Consider the following 20114-nt stretch of genomic DNA (forward strand, 5'->3'; position numbering starts at 1 on the left):
TTCAATCCCAACCCGCAATACGGGAGTTGTAGAAATCCACAACTTTTCTGAGCACATGCTTCACCTCCTTAGCCTGAGAGCTAGTACACATATCCAGTTAAGTAACATATCAAAGTTAAGTAACATACCTGAACAAATCCATGATAAGGGGGAACGGGGAAGAATCCCCATCAGCTCCTGGGGCATAAAGTCACTGTTAGATAACTTAAAGATGCATTTCTTAGGCTGCGGAGAGGTCCACAACTGGGCTGATGGGAGAACCAGCCATGCCGAGCCCTGAAAGCAATGCCAGCCACCCTGCTCTAAAAGTGCTAAAATTGCACAATCCTGGCAAGAATTCACATGAGAGCCAAAGGACTCCATCCCAGAAGTTTTCTAGACAAAATTAAAAGTTTTGAAGAAGCATGGAGCTGAAGAAAAAAATATAGCTAAAAATCAAACATGGCCACCAGCACAAAATTTGCGCCAAAATCACAATTTTTTTTCACATTTCTTGAACTTGAAAAATGGCAATTTTAGGATTTTTCAGGCGAAGGAACACAGGGGAACATCCAGAAATATTCAAAACCCCACTTTTCCAACATTCCCCGATGTCTCTCACAGGTTGTCAGCCTGTGTACTCACTGTGACCTGACAGGATCCTGCTTTCAGCTCTCTCACAGTAGCTGTGTGAGAATTTCACTGCCACAGTACTGGGAATTGGTCCTCAAAATTGATTTTCGGGCTGCAAATCAGACTCCTCTGTCTAACTATACCTCCACCTCTGAGGACCAACAGATGTGCACCAGGACGGGCAGAGGCCTGAAGATCTTGAGAGTTGCATGCACTGCTAAATCAGTTATCGCACCTTAATAAAAGGACCCCAAAGTATCTTCATAAAAAATTTGGCTTGCGACTTAGCCTGTGTTTTAGATTTTGGTCCCTTATGTGATTGAGTTTGACACTCCTGTTTTAGAGATAGGAAGAGATAATGGTTACTGCTATCATGTTTCTATGAAGATCCCTAACCTTTTTAGTCTTTCCAAGCTGTAGAGCTCTAACCTTTTAGTTGCATCCCCTTTATCATCTCAGTCTTCTTTGAACCTTTTCTAGTGCTTTTCCTAGAATTCCTACATTTTCTATAACCTGGATCAAGATGTTATGGTCCACCAGGTCAAAAGCAGCAGATAAATCATATCGTAGGACTAAAGCTCTTTTTCCTTCACTTAGAAGTAGTCTGATTCGATCTAATAGTGGACCTACCACAGTTTCTGTGCTAAATGTTGCTCTGAAGGCTGATAGAGAATGGTGTAAAATATGGTAATTGTCCAGATATTGCCCTAATTGTAATGTAATGAGACCCTTCATCAATTTAACAAAAAAAGGAATCAAGGCTATTGGTCCATAGTTTGATGCAGTAGAACAAGATTTCTTCTGATTTTTTTAATATAAGGAACAATAATGTACCCTGAGAAAGGAGAAGGAGAATCCAGCAGTATGATTGCTTTGAAATTCTAAAGGTGAAAACTGTAATATGTATGGGAGGCACAGATCCAATAAAAATAGGAAGTAACACTTTATAAACAGGGCATTAAAATCACTCCTTTGACCTGCATAGAAGGTATCCCAAAGCCTGTCAACAGGTTATCTCCTCTGTTTGAGTGGATTCTGGAAGCATAGATCTTACAAAGGTTATCTTATTTTGAAAATACAAAGCTAATTCAGCAGCTGATGAAGATCTTAACATTGATAAATTAACAATTAAAACAACTGCTTTACATCCAAATTAACCAAACTGGAGTAATAGCTTGTTTATATTTATGAATAGTCTAATCCTAATTTAACTTATTAAGATTAGTCTGATTCTTCTCCATATTTGCTCCAGTTTTCTGCAGGGATGTTTTAACTTTAGTAAATCAGAAGTAAACCATTTACAACTTGGTCAAAAATGTCTGATTTTTGTGCTATATGGGGCCAATTCATCTAAAATCTCCATATTAATAGTTCTCCATTTTTCTTCAAATATATTAGAATCTGCATTTGTCTAGTGTGACTTAAAAAAGTAGTCAGAATTCAGAAGGATCGATCTTCCCTCTTGAAATATAATGAATGGTTTGATTCTGTTCATTCCCTACAAAATGCCTCCAGTTTATAGAAAATGAATACAACAGGTGATCAGACCATAAAGTGTTCTGCCATTGCTATGTTATGCTAAAAGGGATTATTAGAACTATATCAAATTGAATTTGGGATCTTGCCAGGTACCTGCAATCTGGACTAGCCATTATTGGAAACAGTATACCAGGATTGACTTGCCTTTGATTTGACCCAGTATAGCAATTTCTTATATTCTTGTGCCCTTTACACAGTGAAAAGGATTACAGCTTCAGAATCCCCCCACCAGCTTCCCATGGCCTACCCTCATTCTCACCTGATTATTGAGGAAGCCTTCCACCTGCCGGCTGTCCCTCAGAAACACTTGGAAACTGTAAGCTTGGGAGAGTAGAGTGTGTCTGTTCTCCCACATCTGGCCCAGCTCCTTCCAACCTGTGTCTAGGGCCTGAAGCCGCTGCTGCAGGAACATGTGCTGGGCATCAGTCTGGCCCTGAGTCACCTCCTCACCCATGACCCGCATACGTTGGTAATCCTTTTTGTAGTGATCAATCTCCTTCCGGATTCCTTCATGCTGACTAAGCAGCTTCTCAGCCTCAGGCAAAGTAGCAGGCACATCTTCTGAAGCAACGGCTGTCTGGGTGCGTGACAGCCACGATTGAAAGCCATCTAGATCCCTCAGAAAGCCCTGCAATTTGCTGGCCTCACCCAATGATTCTTCACGGGCTCTCATAGCACCCTTCAGTTCTTCCCAGACACTTCTGATTTCTGCTAGCTGGCCAAAAATAGCAGAGGACTGCTCTGGATGCTCTGCTGCTAGTTTCTCTGCTTCTTTCTCCAGGTCATGGATCTTGCCTTGGATTGCCTCCAGGTCCCGCTCCATACCAGCCAGCTTACGCTGCAGGGCCATCACACCAGCTAAGTCATTCCCTAAGCCCTGGGTAGACTCGATGACCTTGGTCTTCTCCTTCATCCAGCACTTGGTCTCATTACACTCTAGATGGTAGTTTTGGATATTCAGTGCTGAGGTCAGTGCATCCTTCTTCTCATCAGCCAGATGTCGGAATTGGTCCCACCTGCAAACAAACAAAAAATAAAGAAAATAAAGAAAAACATGGAGGAAGGAAAACCATAAGTTCACCAGAACTGGTACTCTTAATTGATAAAGAGGGGATGCCACTTAGCAGAATATATCACATGTCAGCCTAATTTTATCTGATACAGCAATGACCAGTAAGTCAAAAAGTTCCTGTGTTCTAATTTTAACTATTCTGCTGACAATCTGTATGACTGTACAACGGTTTTACTTTAGTGATTTACCTGATACTGCTTTTCCCTATCTAGTTCATGATTTGTTGCTCACCTGGCACTGAAATGCCCCTATGGATTTCTCTAGACAATAATTTGGCACTGAGTTGTTCCAGTATAGCTTCTGCAATCATTTTTCTATCACTGACCTGGGGGATAAGAGAGGGAGAAATGTTGGATGTGGCAGTAGTGGAGAGATGCAACCTTGGATCCCTCTCTCTCTCTCTTTGTCTTTTCCCACTCCCTTTGCAGCAAGGAAGGGAATGAGAGAGAGAGAGATAGTGGACAGTGAGAGAGAGGGAGACTTTGCACATGGGGGTGAAGGAGAGAGGAAGAAATGTTGTGCAGGGGTAGAGAGGTGAAAAAGTGTGCTTTGTCTAGTTTAATTTTGTGGTTACCATTATGTACTGTTAATAAGATAATCTTGTGTTTATATGAAAAATGAATGGAAGAAATGGCATTTACAATTAGTATTATTATTATGGGTGTGGGGTCTGGGGCGGGATCTAGGGTGGAGCTTCCTACTTCTGTCTGGCTTATAAGTTAGAACTGATTCTCGGAGAGGTGCTAAAGACTGAATATTTATGTCTCCCTATAAGCCTGTCTGGTGAGAACAGGTTCACAACTCGATTGCTATGAATAGAGTGGGATTGAATAAGAATAATGTGCAGGCACTTGCTTTCTGATGGGTCCTCGAGAATGTTGTGAGCTAATCCAAAATCCTTTTCCCTATCTCTTTCCCTTTCCATGCAGTTTATTTCCTAGACTGGCAATGTGATAGTCACTTGTGATCTCTGTAGTATATTTCCCTGGCATTCTACAGTAATGTCTCCATATCTAGTCCATGGCACTCTGTGATGGATAATCTAGTACTCCCATCCACCCCTCAATCTACACTTAGGTCTCTTACCTGGCATTCAGTTGATCCTGCATGGTATGGATGCACTCTTTATTCCTCTGGTCAGTATCCAGGAGCTGGCCTGCGATTTGGTTGATAGTGTCAATTCGAGAAGCTAAATTATTCATCTCTGGTTCCAGTGTCTCAAACCTGTAGAGAGAGCCTCATCATTGTTACTCTGTAGGCAAAAAGCATTCACTATCAATCATTTATTTTGTTAAAGGGAGAAAGATATTTGGGTCAAGCTAATAGAGCGGGTATTGCAGAGAGACGTGGGATAAGGGAGATGACAGAGCAGGAGGATAGAGAATGGTAAACACAGACTCTTACCTCTGTTGTACTACCTCCAAGTCTTCCAGCTTCTGGGGGATCTCCATGCTATTCAGCCACTGCCCCTTCTCATCTACCCAGAGCAGACAAGCATCAGCCTCACTGAACATCTGATAAAGGGCTAGGGCATCCTGAAGAGATTGCCTCCGCTGTTCTGCCAGCAGTACCAGCTCTTCATAGCGCTGCTCGATGGCTGGGAGCCTTCCATCCACCTCAGGGGAGTGGGCAAACTGTGGTGGCAGGTTCTGGACTTGCTCGTGCAGGGTGTCAATGGTAGGCCGGTGCTGTTGGATTTCTTCCTCCACATCCTTGTGCTTCTTGACTAGGGTCTGGGTAGAGTACTCATCATGGCCCACCTCATGGCCGGAGACTAGACGCAATGTATCCAGGATCCATGCTTCTACATCATTTGTATCAGCCTGGAACTGATAAAAGCCAGCTGTTTCCCGCAAGCGCCTTTCCCGCTCTCTGGAGAGTGCCTCCAGATGCTCCCACTGGCCCTGTACATCTGCAATCCTTTTCCTAATTTCCCCAGCCCCAAAATGGCCTTGGGCCACTAGTCCTTCACCCTGGCGGATAGTCTGCTGTAATGGGCCAGAGTGGCCACTCATCTCATCTTGGAAGGCATTATGCTTGCTGATAAGCCGCAAGGCACTAGTAAGGTCCCTACCAAAGTCATCTGAAGAGAGGAGTCGTGCCTGCTCACGAATCCAGGCCTCTTCCTCACCCATGTCCCAGAAGAATTTCCAGAGGCGGCGAGACTCCTCCAGCTTCTCCTGGCGTCCAGCTGATAAATGGCACAGCTCACTATAGCATTTTTCCAGTGCAGCTACTCGATCTTGTACTATCAGGGGATCACATGGCTTGTAGCCTGAGAAAAGGAATAGGAAATGGTTATAGTATGAATTCATTGGGCAGGGAAGAAGTGGCTGGCTAATTGCTAATATTTAGCAGGAGATAGCTGATTATCTCCATTGAATATTCACGGTTAGCTGCTAGCCACTAGCCACTAACTGCTAGCCACTAGCTGGCTATGTGTGTGCTTTACCAGCTAGTTGTGAATATTCAACCAGCTAAGTTTAGCAGGCAAATCAGACCACATAAACAGCAGTCCTATCTGTGCCCGCTATTAACTTCTGCTTAGCCAGTTAAGAACTGAATAATCGCTAAGTTGGTTAAGATAGAGCTAGCCAACCCTCCCCCCCCTCCAGATATTCAATGCTAGTCGCCAGAAATGGCTCGGCACTGAACACACCAGTGTGCATTTTAAAACTTTTACTCAGATTTCGTAAGTTGTCCTTGAATCAATTTTTTATGCTGATTCTAGAAATGACTTCCATTTTTGCCTATCACATCAGGTTTTTACACAAAATAAGAAGTTATGTTTTCACGATTTTAACTACTGTAAGTACAAATGTATTCAAACACCATTTCACACGAGGTCAATTTTTATTATAAACACATTTAAAAAATATTGTAAAGAATTGCCCTAATTTATTTCTTGACTATCCTGTAACAAAACAAAAAGCAAATGGTGTTCCATTAATTTTCAAACTTTTTTCTCCTTGACTTCCTGGAAGATCTTGACTATTCCTCTTCAACATCTAACAGTAGTCAGCCTTCATAGTTTCATTCCATCTCTCATGGTACCTCCTCTCCATCTCCTTAATATCTTGGGGAAAACGTTCACCTTGTTCTTCACTATAATGTCCCAGATTTTCCGGAAAGTAGTTGACATGGGAATGTAGAAAGTGAACTTTTACACCCAAGTTACAATCCAACTTCTTGAAATTTTCCAACATTGTTTCAACAATGGTCCTATAATTAGTATCTTTGTTATTCCCTAGAAAGTTTTCAGTTACAGATCGGAAGGCGGTCCATGCGTCTTTTTCTCTCTCATTCATTGCTTTATCAAAATCTTCATTCTTCATCAGTTTCTTTATTTGAGGACCAACAAAAATTCCAGTTTTCAATTTTTCTTGTGTGATGAAGGGAAATTTCTTAGAAAGGTACTTTAAGCAGGACCCATTCTGTGGTAGAGCCCTTACAAACTGCTTCATCAAGCCCAATTTAATGTGTAGTGGTGGAAGCAGGACTTTTGGGGCGTCTACATGTGGTTCATGCAGGATGTTTTTAGTTCCAGGCACAAAATTTCACCACTCTGGCCAAACTCTCACACTCCAATGTCTTTGCTTTGCCCGACTGTCCCATTCACATAGAAAACAAGGCATTTTTGTAAACCCAGCTTGTTATCCTAATAATATTCCTATAACTTTGAAGTCACCGCAGATAAGCCATTTGTTTTCCTCATGCTGGATACTTGTTAAAAGTAGCTTCATGTTCTTGAATGTCTTTTTCATTTAAACTGAATGGGCCATAGGAATGGACCCATACACATTCCCATTATGCAGTAACACGCCTTTGAGGCTCCTCTTTGATGAGTCTATAAAAAGTCTCCACTGAGTAGGATCATGTTTAGTGCCATAGAAGTGAATTAACTCGTTTATGTTATTGCAGTAAACCAAGGAATCGTTCTATGAGCATAAAGGAACTAGTTCTTTTTCTCTGTGTCTGTACCATGAGTAATGTGTTCCTGGTTCCAGAAGATTCTTATTTTTAAGCCGGGAGTCAAGTAGTTCTGTAGATTCCTTAGGCAAATTCAAATCATGTACTAGATCATTAAGTGCACTCTGAGAGAACCGTTGTGGAGTAAAGTCGTATTCAGGCTAGTAGACATCATCAGTATCGTCTTTGGTGATTGTGTCAAGTTCACTTACATCATCTTCTGCCAGATTCTCTAAAATAGCTGGAGAAAGAGGAGCACGCAGGTCTTCTCCATGTGGAACTGGCCTAATGGCTGAAGGAATGCTTGGATACACAATTTGGTTCTTATTTTTCGAATTCCACCCCTGAACATTAACTAAACAGAAGTAACAGTCATTAAGGTGGTCTTTAGGCTCCCTCCACACCATAGGAATTGCAAATGGCATGCACGTTTTCTTTCCTTTTGTCCACAATCTTAATCTCTCAACACAATAGCGAGAAACTTTTTTTTGGTGCCTGTGCCTTATCAAGTTTCACTTTAAAATAAGAATAGTAAGCTTTTTTCACAAAGTCTGTTATATCTGTTCTTTGCTTAAGCACTGTATAATTTCCACAAATGTAACAGAAAACATTTGGATTGTTCACACACTTGCGTGTAGACATTGTAGTACCTACAATCACAATAGAGAAATAAAATGAAAACAGCACTGGTAATGCAAGTCTGAGATAAACAACACTTCCAAGGTCACAAAATACCAACTAGCAGCAACAGTTGTGCCAGCCTAAAGGCTTACAGGTCTGTATTGAGAAATTTCCCTCCAACAATACTCATTACCTACTGGCACAAACAATAAATCTTTGAGGTAAAATTGTGAAAAAACTGTACGTGATAGAAGAAAACTAGGAACAGTTCTGGAATCAGCATAAAAAAGTGAGGTAATATCACATATTAGTTTTTAGTCATCCAAAATCATGCAGACTAGTGCTATCAAAAGAAGCCTCATTACTAGATCAATGAAAGCAATAAAGGGAAATCTAAAAGGTGAATAATCATAACAAGATGAACAACATTGGGATCAAGTGCTACATCATGTAAACATTCATATACCTTGACTTAACAGTGATGATCATTCCTATCACAGTATGTACACAACAAACCACATGAAAACACTGAATCACTCATTTTCTGACAATACCTTCTTCACTGCAAGCAAATTTCTGGGCAGCACTGCTGATGGCTTTTATTCTCTCAACCTGCACTGCAATGTCAGCTTCCACTAGTGCATGTGTCTGAATAAGGTCTTCTACACCATGAAGATGCTTCCCATAATCCTGAGATTGCAGCTGGCCCTAGAAAGCCAAGATATCAAAGTTATCCTCTTGCATTCAGATACAGCAAGGTTGCTTACCTGTAGGGTGAGTTCTCCTTAGAGAGCACAATAAATTGAACTTGCTTCTGATTAACGTCTCCCTTGTGACTCAGTCTCGGGACTATTATATAGCGTATTTTTTGCTCCATAAGACGCATTTTTCCATCCCCAAAAAGGGGGTGGAAATAAGGGTGTGTCTTATGGAGCAAATAACCCCCCTCGTAGGCAGCCCAGGCACCCCTCCCAGGTACCTTTTTTTTAAGTCCCCTTTCTGCGCTCCTGCCTGTCTCCCTCGCTGGATGGCTCTTCTTCCGTTCGGGGCTACAACAGGAACTTACGGCTCTACAAGGGGCAGGAGCGTAAGACAATAGATCCTGCCTACTAGACCACCAGGTAAGATCTGGGAAAGGTCAGGGACGCAGGAGAGAAGTGGAGGTGGGTCAGAGCCGGCCCTAAAAATCATCCACGATTTTTCAATATTTGTGGACCGGCTCTTCCCCTAACCCCTACGAATATGGAGGGAGAAGTGTATTGCATAAAAAATAAAAGTAAAATTAATTGCCATTAGTTTCCAAGGACCAATCACATCAAAGAATGATGTTTGTCTGGGCGGCTGTATCCTTATGCACACAGATGCTCCTAACATCGACAGATTATTGCATATGCGACGTACATGTCATCTATTCTAGTGTATATTTATGAAGGGAATTTTTAAAAGTAAAATTCTAGAATCTCTCATGGCACACCTAAAATCTCTTTGGGGCACACCACTGTTCTGTGGCACACAGTTTGAGGGACATTGGATTCCCATAAACCAGGCTTTCTCAACCCAGTTCCTTGGGCATGGCAAGTTCCATCAGGGTTTATAGATATCTACAGTGAATATGCATGAGACTGGCATTCACTTTCTCTTTGGTATGCAAATCTGTCTATTTTATGCATATTCATTGTAGATATCCTGAAAACCCAATGGGATTTGATATGTCTTGAGGACTAAGTTGAGAAGCCCTGTCATAAATTCTTCTTCTTTAGACCAGGGAGAGAATGCTATCCAGGAGCTTTACAAGAGATGCTGTGGAAAGGACATCTAGGGTGAAAAATGTGAATGCCCCTTTTTCCTCTTTAGGGATCTAGGGGATTCCCCTCTGAGTATCTCCTTTAGTGCCACAAAAAATGTGTACGCTCCACATCACTTCCAAACCCCTTTCCCATGTTCCCTCAGCTCCTATAGCTGCACCCCTTTTTAACATATGCTTTAGATGGAAGAAGAAAAGAACAAAAAGAAAATTCAGAACTGAGTTCAGACTTTCAGGATAGCTTTTCCCCATGATATGGCTTAAAAAAAGTCCAGATGTGGCATGAGGGCATCCATTACTGATGAATATGGAAACTAATGTAAATATCTGGGGCTGGATAATGAGGTAGAAACCTGTTGCTGTTATGTCAGAATGTCGCTAAGTGGAGCATTTGGTGCTGATGACACAATCATCATTGCGATTAAAGTCAAAGACAGAACCAGATGATTCTTTGCTAAGACCATTCTCTCTCTCCCCTCCTTGAGGGGTTTTGCCAACTTTGGAGTAATTCCAGGCACCAACGCTACAGAGGCCCCACAGTACACTTGTAGGCCATAGGAAACTAGCTCAAAACCTCGATGCATTCTTAATATAAATGGAATTACTGTTTCCAGTTATTTAGGTTAACCATTCTTCTCCTCACCTTCATGTCTTCCATCCAGTCCATGAGATAGACAAGGTCTCGGAACATTTTCTGCAGCTCCAGGTTCATCATCAAACGCTCCCGACGGGCAGCCACCAGTTCCCGTAGGTAGTCCCACAGTCGCTTCACATTTTTCATACGTGCCAGCACACGTCTCACATCATGGTAACATTCTGTCTCCAGCTCAGCAGCTACAGCATTCATGGCTTGCACTCGCTCACTGTATGCCACAATATCTGTTTCAATAGCCTCATGCTTGCGAACTGCTGCCTCCACCGCTGGCAAGTCCAGCCCAAAGTTATCCTATGGAGAGAGAGAAAAAAAAGCCTTAGTCCCTTTGCTCACATTTGTACCTTTTGGAGCAGGTGGTAACCAAAAATTGCTACATAAGCAGATAACTCAATCTCTTTATCCCATCTATAAGATGAGTCAAACTGTCAGACCAAAGATCGATGAATCCTATCATCTTGCTCACAATCCAGTATTATGGGCTAGATTATCAAGGAGGTTTACAAACAAACTGTGAAAGAGTAATGTTGAACAAGGTTAGTCATTAGGGGTGCAATTCCACAATTGGGTACCTCCATTTAGGGGCCCCAATGTTGCACAATGGAAGCCTATTCTATAACAGCATCCAGCACTCAGATTCCTTTATAGAATAATTATGTAACCTGGTACAAACTTTACATTTATGTGCCCACAGTTAAATCAGCCATAGACCTGGCATAACTGGGGCGGCATAAATGCAGCAAGAACCTGGGTAACTTACAGGTATTCTGTAAATTATGCATATAAGTGGGAGCCTTGTCTATGCTCTGCTCATGAACATGTGCCCTTGCATTTAAGTGCTATATAAATTAAACGCATCATTGCAGAATAGCACTTAGAGGCTCTGATGGTACTTTTAATGGGTAAATGTTCACTTTTGCATGTAGATGCTAATAATTCTATACATTTGTGTGCAAAGGGTATGCAAATGTAGGTACCTAAATTACACAATCATGGGAATTAGGGGGGGGGACAAGAGCGGTAAATTCCCTTTCCTGGTTTTTCATTGGCCACTGCTCATAACTGTTGTTGCTATTTCTCTCCACATCTCTTGCTCTCCTCCTCTCTTATTCCCTTGCAATTCATTATGTCCCACTTCTATCCCTCTCCAATTCCCCTATCTCCCTTGAAATTTCTCTCTAGTATTCTTTGTTGGTGGCTGCAATGATTGGCATATGCTACCTGCAGCCTGTGTCAGAGTCTTTCCACTAACCCTACCCCCTCTGACACAACTTTTTTTTTTTTTACAGGGGCTGAATGGCTCCAGAAGAGGTGACAGGCAAAATATTCTGATTGCTGATGTTGCCGCCACTATAAGGCTCCCTCACCTCTTTAAAATGTGAAAACAAGCTGAAGGTTTAAGGTAGATGGGGTTGGAATTGAAAGAGAAGAGTGCAGAATTGTGAATGGGAAGGGGGACAAGATGGAAGTGTAAGATAGAGAATGACACGGTGACTGTTTCCCATGGTAAACCCGCAGGAACAGGTAAAAAATTCAGCCATTTGCCGTGAGTTCAGGAACAGGGCTTTTCACCACCTCGCAGGAGCAGTAAAGGGCGTTATTCCCATAGTAAAGGATGACTGCGACATCGCTTCCCTCTCCACCTCCCCTCCCACCTAGCATCCCCCTCGCGATCGCGGGTCTGGCAGCCTGCAGCCTGTACAGTGCTGCGTAAACCTTTCAGTACTGTAGAAATGATAAACTGTAGTAGTAATAGTAGTCCCTTCGTGCTTTAACATCCACCCTGTAAAATTTCATGAAAGTATGGTGGGTGGACCAAGTAGCTGCTGTACAAATTTCCTCAGATGGAACTGCCAGGGACTCCACCCATGAAGAAGCCACACTCCTCATAGAGTGCGTTAGAGAATGACACGGTGGCTGTTACCTGTGGCTAGCTACGGCTTGGAGCGGTGAATGGCCTTGTCCCCACAGTTAAGGGAGGGAACGCGCACGGTCACCTCCCTCCTTATCGACCAAATCTATCTTCTGTATCTCCCTCCCTCCCCCTTACCTTTGTGGTGCATTTTAAGTTTAGAGAGCAACTTGCTCAAGCTGCCGGAGTCTGCCTGCAGTCGCGTGCATCTGTGGGTGGAAGCTTCTCCTCTGACGCAACTGGAAGGGAAATGGGGAAGACAGGGTGGGGAGAAGACGCTGAAGGGAAATGGGGAACACAGAGTGAGGAGAAGACGCTGGAAGGGAAGAAGACAGGGATGCCAGACTGGGGGGAGCAGAGGGAAGAAGATGGGTGCCAGACCAATTGGGGGGGTGGTGAAGGGAGAGGCACAGTAACAGAGCAAATGGAAGACGCAGAGAGAAGACGGACAGTGGATGGAAGGAATTGAATGAGAAGATGAGGAAAGCAGAAACCAGACAACAAAGGTAGAGAAAAAAAATTTCTTTTCTTTTTTTTTGCTTTAGGATAAAGTAGTATATTAGTTGTGTTGATAAAAATTTATAAACAAAGCCCTGCCAGCTAAACATCTCTTTCTCTAGTTCAGCAGCCAGAATTTTTATTTATAAGGAAGGAATAAGCTAAATATTGCAGTACTGAGGCTTGTATGGATGTTGCAGAGATAGTGGTCGTGGGGGCGGGGACAGTGGTCATGGAGACGGGGCATTGACAGGGACGGTGGTCGCGGGGACGGGGCGGTGACGGGGACAATTTTTTTCCTCGTGTCATTCTCTAGAGTGCGCCATTACTGAGATTGATGGCTGTCTACCACACCCGATGTACACTGAAGAGAAAGCCATACGAATCCATCTGCAAATGGAAGCTTTAGAGATCAGCTTCTCTAACCAGGATTCATCAGGATGCAAATATGATCAGATGGATGAAAGTCATTCGTCACCTTGAAGTAATGAAGAACTCCAGCAAAGCCAAAGCTTTGTCTTTTTTTCTTGAACTCGTGGGATGAAATGCGGGTAGCTGGAGTTCTTGATTCACGTGGAAAGCCAAGACCATGTTCGTTAAAAAAGAAGGCATTATCCGCAGCTAGACCCCAGCCTCCATAAACCTGAGGAAAGGTTCTTTATATGATAGAGCCTGTAGCTGTAAGATCTTCCTTGCTTAGGCTATAGCTACCAGAAACAATATTTTGATGGTAAGATCCATCAGCGATGCCTCATGCAAAGGTCATACAGAAGCTGACTCAGAGAAGGCAGAACAATGTTAAGATTCCAAGTTGGAATCACACAGCAGAATGTTGCCGCATTGCTCCCTTCAAAAATCTGGCCACACCAAGATGGCAAGCCAAAGAAGCCTTCTCCACTCAAGCCCTAAAGCATGAAGACCTGCTACCTGTACGTTGATGGAACCAACTGCTAGGTCTTTCTTGAGCCTGTCCTGAAGGAAAAAAGGTGGAACTGATCATAACGGAAAGATGAGCAGGGGAGGTCTTAGAGGGCTCCAGATTCAAAACTCACAAGGACTCTGTAAGGACCTCCAATAAAGCCACTGGCTTAAAAAAGTAGCACACTGCCGGGTCCTCCCCCTGGTTGAGGGTCATCAAGGACTCCTGGCCACCCCTGCCTGGAACCCTGAATCCTCCAAAATCAAAGATTCATCCCATGAGAGTAAAGGCATTGATTCTGACCCCCAATCATCTCAGTTCTTCTCCAACTGGACCTCCAGGGAGGAAGCCATGCTCTGTGAGGGGAAACCTCCATGTGTGTCAGCCAGCATGACCCCAGGTAGCATAGATGGGCTCCAAAAGCCCATATAGACTTCAAACATAAATCTGACAAAATCAGGGGTAAATCCCTGAACAGGATGCCTCATAGAGAACTTCAGGGACGTTTTGCAAAGATGCAGAGTCCGAGGGCTCCAGGGTGAAGGTTTTCCCCCCAAACCGAGCTACCTATGACTTCACTGTCCTAGAGCGACCAGAGGGGGCTAAGCTCAGTGCTCCCACCCCCTCACATGCTGCGCGGCACATGGTACAAGGACGCTCCTCAACTGGCCATCTAGTGCAAATCTGGTATGAATCAGGGGTAAAACATCCTGAGGAGTCCAAATCTACCAATTTAAAGGTGTTTTTGAGGTAGAGGCTTTTAAAAACATCAAAAATCTAAGATGGCTGCCGCAGCAGTGTTTTGGTGCCAAAAAAACAGCCTATGAGAGCTAAATAAAAGCACAAAAAATATGGGAAAGGGGGTTTTGGAGGTGGGAAACCTAAATCTGAGTCCCATAAAAACCCCCAAAGCAATTAAAGACACCACCCCCCCTACACACACACACACACACACACACAATGATGTCTCCCATAGACTACAATAGGTAGAACTCACTGTACTGCTGGGGCTGTGCCTACTTCAGCCTAAAGAGAAGCTGGAAGATGGTGAAGACTTACTGCCTCAGATGCTTGCTTCTTAGGGCTGCCAGTCAGATTGTCTTAAAGCCTGAAGATCCACTCCCACAGCTCCTCGAACTTCTTCAGGGGGGGAAGCAACTGGCAACCAATAAAGTCCCAGGGACCAACAAAGATGGCAAGTAACCTTTGCTCAAGCTCTGTGAAAAGCCAGAAGTGAACTCCGCTACAAGGGGAATGTTTCCTGAGTTACAAAAGTGACACATTGGTGTAATATACACCGGTCTGTGTCTCCACCCAGGCAGAGCTGTTCCAGGCAATAGGGGAACCTCCTTAGAACCAAAAAGCCTCTGAAAGTGGATTAAAAAAACCCCTGAAAATAATAATCCAAATAGATTAGATCAGAAAGACACCTTCAACTCACAAGTAAAAGGAGAAACTGAGCAGCAAAGACCAGTGATAGAGGAGGCAGAACTGAAAAAATAGATGATGCTTTCTACGCAGTTGAAGGTGAATAACCCACTGGTCAAGACTCATATGCCTTTTGCACTTGAAAGGAAATCTACTGTAGAAGCATTTAATTTTCAAAAGGGCAACTATGATAAAATGGGGAAGATGATTATAAAGGATCAAGGTTCCAAATGAAGAAAATAAGAAACATCAATTGCAATGGCAGGGAGTTACATATGCATGTATTTGTGTACCCCAAACATTCCTATACCCACAGGTAAAGTATGTGCTATGAAATCATGGTACATATTTCCTGCAAGTTGATATTTTATAAGAGGCTACTTATGTGTATAGATAACTAGAATACAGATTTACATGCATTCCTATCACTTTAAATAATCACCCCTCTATAGGGTTCATATCAAGTCTCACCTGAGAAACTAGTCGTTGATTCTCGCTCAGCCATGTCTCCCGCATGGCTGCCTTCCTATCAAAGCGGGCTGCCAGCTGCTCTAGTTTCTCTTGACGAATCAATTCATTGCGAAGGGCTAATTCACGCTCATGCTCTGCTTTCTCCAAGCGCTCCCAAGCCTGTGAGGATAGAATAGAAAGGGGAGGAAGACATCTTTATTTATATTTGATATACCATTAAAATGGCCTAAAAGGTTTCATAGCGGTTTACAACAAAAGTTTAAAAGAGCTCAAAATGTTTGAATTAAAATACAGTAAATTAACACCATTCAAATAATATAATTAACAATGTGTCAGAACTTTGTAGTCATTGTGAATACTTTATCACAGATTCTCAGTTGCTTTGGAAAGTTCTTAACAGTCTTGTTGATTGGTCCCTGTGGCAGTAATGTTTAACCTTTTTACACCTATTAACCGGCGGAAATAAAATAATTATTTTGTGGACCGGTGGTTAAAAAACACTGGGATAAATTGTGGGCCAGACCCTGTCTCCATAATAGTATTAATTGTAACACTATTTTTCCATTCATTTTTCATATATACACACACACAATATAATCTTATATTAACAACACATAATGGTTAACCACAAAATTAAACTATACAAAGCAGACTGTATGCTTATCAACATTCATTCCTAGCAGAACAAAGATAACCCTTATGCAAATAAGGGACCACAAACTAAAATTACTAATATATTCAAATGCAACTGAAAACCTGGCTTTTCACTAAAATGTAATTCTCTCCCCCCTTACTCTTCTCTTCTATATATAAGTTCATGTAAACCTTTTTTTTCCTTCTCTTCCTATATTTTAAGTTCTTGTAAACCGTGCCGAGCTCCACAACATCCGTGGAGATGATGCGGTATATAAACTTAAGGTTTAGTTTAGTTTAGTGTGTGATACTGACCACAGATGCCAGTCTTTACAGCTGGGGGCTCATTGTAAGGGAAATTCAATTCAAGGCCAATGGACTCACTCTCAAAGGAAATGGTTGTTAAACAGACTGGAACTGAGAGCCATATGGCTGGCATTATAGACCCTGGGGAGATCCTTGGAAGGCAAAGCATCAGGATGTTTTCAGACAATGCCAAAGTGGTGGCTTATGACAACCAGCAGGGAGGCACTAAGTGTGCTCCATAAAGACTAGAGGCCCAGTCATTGATACATCGGGCAGAAATTCATCTCTGCAGCTCATATAACAGGGATGGAGAATGTACAAGTTGATTATCTCAGCTGACAGACTTTGGATCTGGGGGAGTGGTCGTTGTCCCAGACAGCCTTTTGAAGCATTATGCAACATTGGGGATAACCGACTGTTGATCTGATGGCTTTGGCAGTGAACAAGAAAGCAAATTGTTTCTTCAGCCGAAGATCCAAATCTGGAAGTGCCGGACTGGATGCTTTAGTGCAACCTTGGCCGGAGAAAGAGCTGCTGTACGTGTTTCCCCCATGGCCTATGATAGGCTGGGCTCTCCTTTCAACCTGGGTTTGGTAATTCTAGTAGTTCCAAATTGGTCGTAATGGCATTGATACACAGATCTAGTGGGTCTGCAGAGACACAAAGGTTTCAAATTACTGATATATCTGGACTTACTGTCACAGGATCTGATACCCATAGAAAATCCAGAACATTTTGGTCTTACAGCATGGCTTTTGAGCATACAGCTTTAGCCCGGAAAGGGTATTCGGAGGTAATTACTTCTACCCTCCTTACAGCATATGCTAAGGACTAGAAGATATTTCAACTTTGGTGTGCTAAGGACAACATGAACCCTTCAGGGCTCTGATTTTGGTAGTCCTATCGTTTGTGCAAGCTGGACTCAAAAAGGGTCTAACAGTTGGGTATCTCAAGGTTCACAGCCAAATTGGGAAAGGGTTCTCTGGCTTCTCATCTACAGTCAGGGCGCTTAATTTGCATTCCCTAGCAAGACAACTTTTTTCATCATGGAACCTTAACATTGTGTTCCAGGGTCTCAGTAGGGCTCCATATGAGCCTTTACAAGATGCATCTTTGTTGGATCTGATGGTCAAAACAGTCTTTTTAGTGGCTATCACCTTGGCAAGGTGAGTCTTAGAGTTGCAGGCACATTTATGCTGAGAGCCATTACTGGGTTTCCCTGCATACGGTTTCTTCCTTCTTGCCGAAGGAAGTTTTGGCTTTTCACATCAATTAAGATGTCTGCCTGCTGGCATTTCAGACCACAGGTTCGAAGAAACAAGTCAAACAGTTGAAGGAACTAGATAGGAGGAGAGTTCTCCTCCCTTATCTCGAAGTGACAAATGATTTTCATCTCTCCGACCATCTTTTTGTCCTAGGCTAGGCAAACCAGCATGTAAGGAATCTAATTCCAGATAGATTCACAGGGTGATATCAGCATACACAGGCTGTAGTAAACAGTCACTATTATCTTTGAGAGCTCATTCCACCAGAAGTGTAGCTTCTTCATTGGAGGAGGCCTGAGTGATCTGTAACCCCACCCTCTTGAGCAACAATACTCACTTCTCCAGTCTTGTAGTCGGCCAAAATTAATATACTTAAGTGAGCAATGTCTCTCAAAAGAAGAAGGGAACAGAGAATATATCTCACCCTAACCCAAAGTTTTCGGGTGATAACAGAAAACAATACCATGTTTCCTGAAAATAAGACAGTGTCTTATATTCATTTGGGGCCCAAAAAAGGCACTAGGTCTTACTTTCAGGGTATGCACATGATCATCTTTCCCTCCCTCTCCTTCATCCCAATTCTTCCTCTTTCCTTTCTCTCCCCCACATGTGTAGCATCTTTCCTCCCCTTCCTCCGGCCCAGCTTCTATCCTTCCCTCCCTCCCATCCCTCGTGGCATAACCCTTGCCCAGCTTCTATCTTTCCCTCCCTCCCATCCCTTCTGCAGCAGAACCCTTGAGCGCACACACACCCCGCCCCCACCACGCAGCTGAACAACTGCTGACCCTCCATCCTTCCCTCCCTGCCGTGAGCGAGCCCTACTTTCAACCGAAGCAGCCTCGAGCCAGCAGCACTATAAACAGGCTGCTTGGCCTTGTCTGTTGGAGATTTCACTCTGCCGTGTTACTGATGACATTATCAGTAACGAGGCAGAATGAAATCCCCAATGGAAAAAGGCCAAGCAGCCTGTTTAGAGTGCTGCCGGCCCGATGCTGCTTCGGTAGGGCTAACTCGCGGGGAGGGAAGGATGGAGGGTCAGCAGGGATTCAGTTGCGCGGTGGGGGGGGCTGAAGAGTTGCCGACAAATCCCGGGACTAGGGCTTATTTTGGGGGTAGGGCTTATATTAAACCCTACCCCGAAAAGGATGCTAGGGCTTATTTACAGGATAGGTCTTATTTTCGGGGAAACACAGTAGTTTCCAAAGATAAAATGTGAAATAAATAATATGTTGTTTTATTATTTCAGTTTTTAAGAAAACAAAGATTGTGTGTAATTTTATAATAAAGGCAAGTGTTTTTCTCACACAGGAACTATCTAAATACACCTAAACTAAAGTTAAACATTATCAGATAAGTATATATTTTTACTATTCTTTCAATGTGATCTAATCTTTTGAGTTAGGAAAATAGCAGTTCTTTAAGAAGAATAATAATAATAATAACAATTTATATACCGCAGGACCGTGAAGTTCTATGCGGTTTACAATGATTAGAAATGTTACAGATTGAATGGAATAAAAAAAGTACAGACTTAGTGATTGATAGTTCTAGAGATCATTTGTTGAGGACTAAGATTGTATGGGTTGGTTTCCTAAGAATTTCAGGAACAGATGTGTTTTTAGGCGTTTCCTGAATTCCCTATAGGTAGTAATTGTTCTAGGTCTTTACCCCACAGTGCTGCTTGATGTGAGAAAAGATATTGGTGATAACTTTTAAATTTACAACCTCTAACCGATGGGGAAACAAAGTTCGGATGAGAGCTTCGCCAAATAGGCGATGTTACAATAATCGAGTTGACTCAGTATAAGGGATTGTACCAGAATTCGAAATGATGAGACATCGAAGTAAGCTCTGATGGACCGAAACTTCCAGAGGGTGAGAGACTTTTCTAATCAAGGAGTCTACCTGGTCTTTCATGGTCAGGCTCTGGTCCAGTGTTACACCCAATATCTTCATAATGGGTTGAATGGGATAATTAAGGTTATTGATGCACATTGGTGCTTTAGTGTCAAGTGGGTGTGGCGATGCTATGAAAAATTTTGTTTTCTCTGAGTTTAGTTTTAGTCTGAATTCAGTCATCCATTGCTCCATCCGGTTTAGAACTTCTGTTGTTTTGGGGGTGACTTTTGAGACAGAGTTGGTGAATGGGATAATTATCATGAAGTCGTCAACGTAGCTAAATGGTTTTACCCCAGCTGGGACAGTTGTGCACCCAATGAGGACATGTAAACATTGAAGAGCAAAGGGGATAGTGGTGATCCCTGTGGCACGTCAGATGGATTGCTCCATGTGTTAGAGAGATCGTGATTAAAACGGACTTGGTGATTGTGTCTAGGCATTGTAACAGTTTTCCAGGGTCCACCAAGTCGAAGGCAGAGCTCATGTCAAATTGCATGATTAGGGCGTTGAGGCC

General features: G+C 42.8%; 1 protein-coding gene across 4 annotated transcripts in view; it reads right to left on the reverse strand.

Annotated features, from left to right (window-relative positions):
* Nucleotides 1-20114, reverse strand: part of SPTBN2 (spectrin beta, non-erythrocytic 2) — a 293681-nt gene that overhangs the window by 163456 nt on the left and 110111 nt on the right. For all 4 annotated transcript variants that reach the window (XR_004540403.1, XM_033955666.1, XM_033955664.1 and 1 more), the window contains 6 exons: nucleotides 15498-15656; nucleotides 10261-10563; nucleotides 8368-8521; nucleotides 4628-5498; nucleotides 4310-4447; nucleotides 2411-3167 (listed from right to left, as the gene is read on the reverse strand). Coding sequence is in view for 3 of the 4 variants with exons in the window: in XM_033955666.1 (XP_033811557.1) it covers nucleotides 2411-3167; nucleotides 4310-4447; nucleotides 4628-5498; nucleotides 8368-8521; nucleotides 10261-10563; nucleotides 15498-15656 (2382 nt within the window). In the remaining variant the exon portion in view is untranslated. The remainder of the gene's footprint in view (nucleotides 1-2410; nucleotides 3168-4309; nucleotides 4448-4627; nucleotides 5499-8367; nucleotides 8522-10260; nucleotides 10564-15497; nucleotides 15657-20114) is intronic.

Source organism: Geotrypetes seraphini, chromosome 8 (genome assembly GCF_902459505.1).
Source record: "Geotrypetes seraphini chromosome 8, aGeoSer1.1, whole genome shotgun sequence".
Taxonomy (NCBI): Eukaryota; Metazoa; Chordata; class Amphibia; order Gymnophiona; family Dermophiidae; genus Geotrypetes; species Geotrypetes seraphini.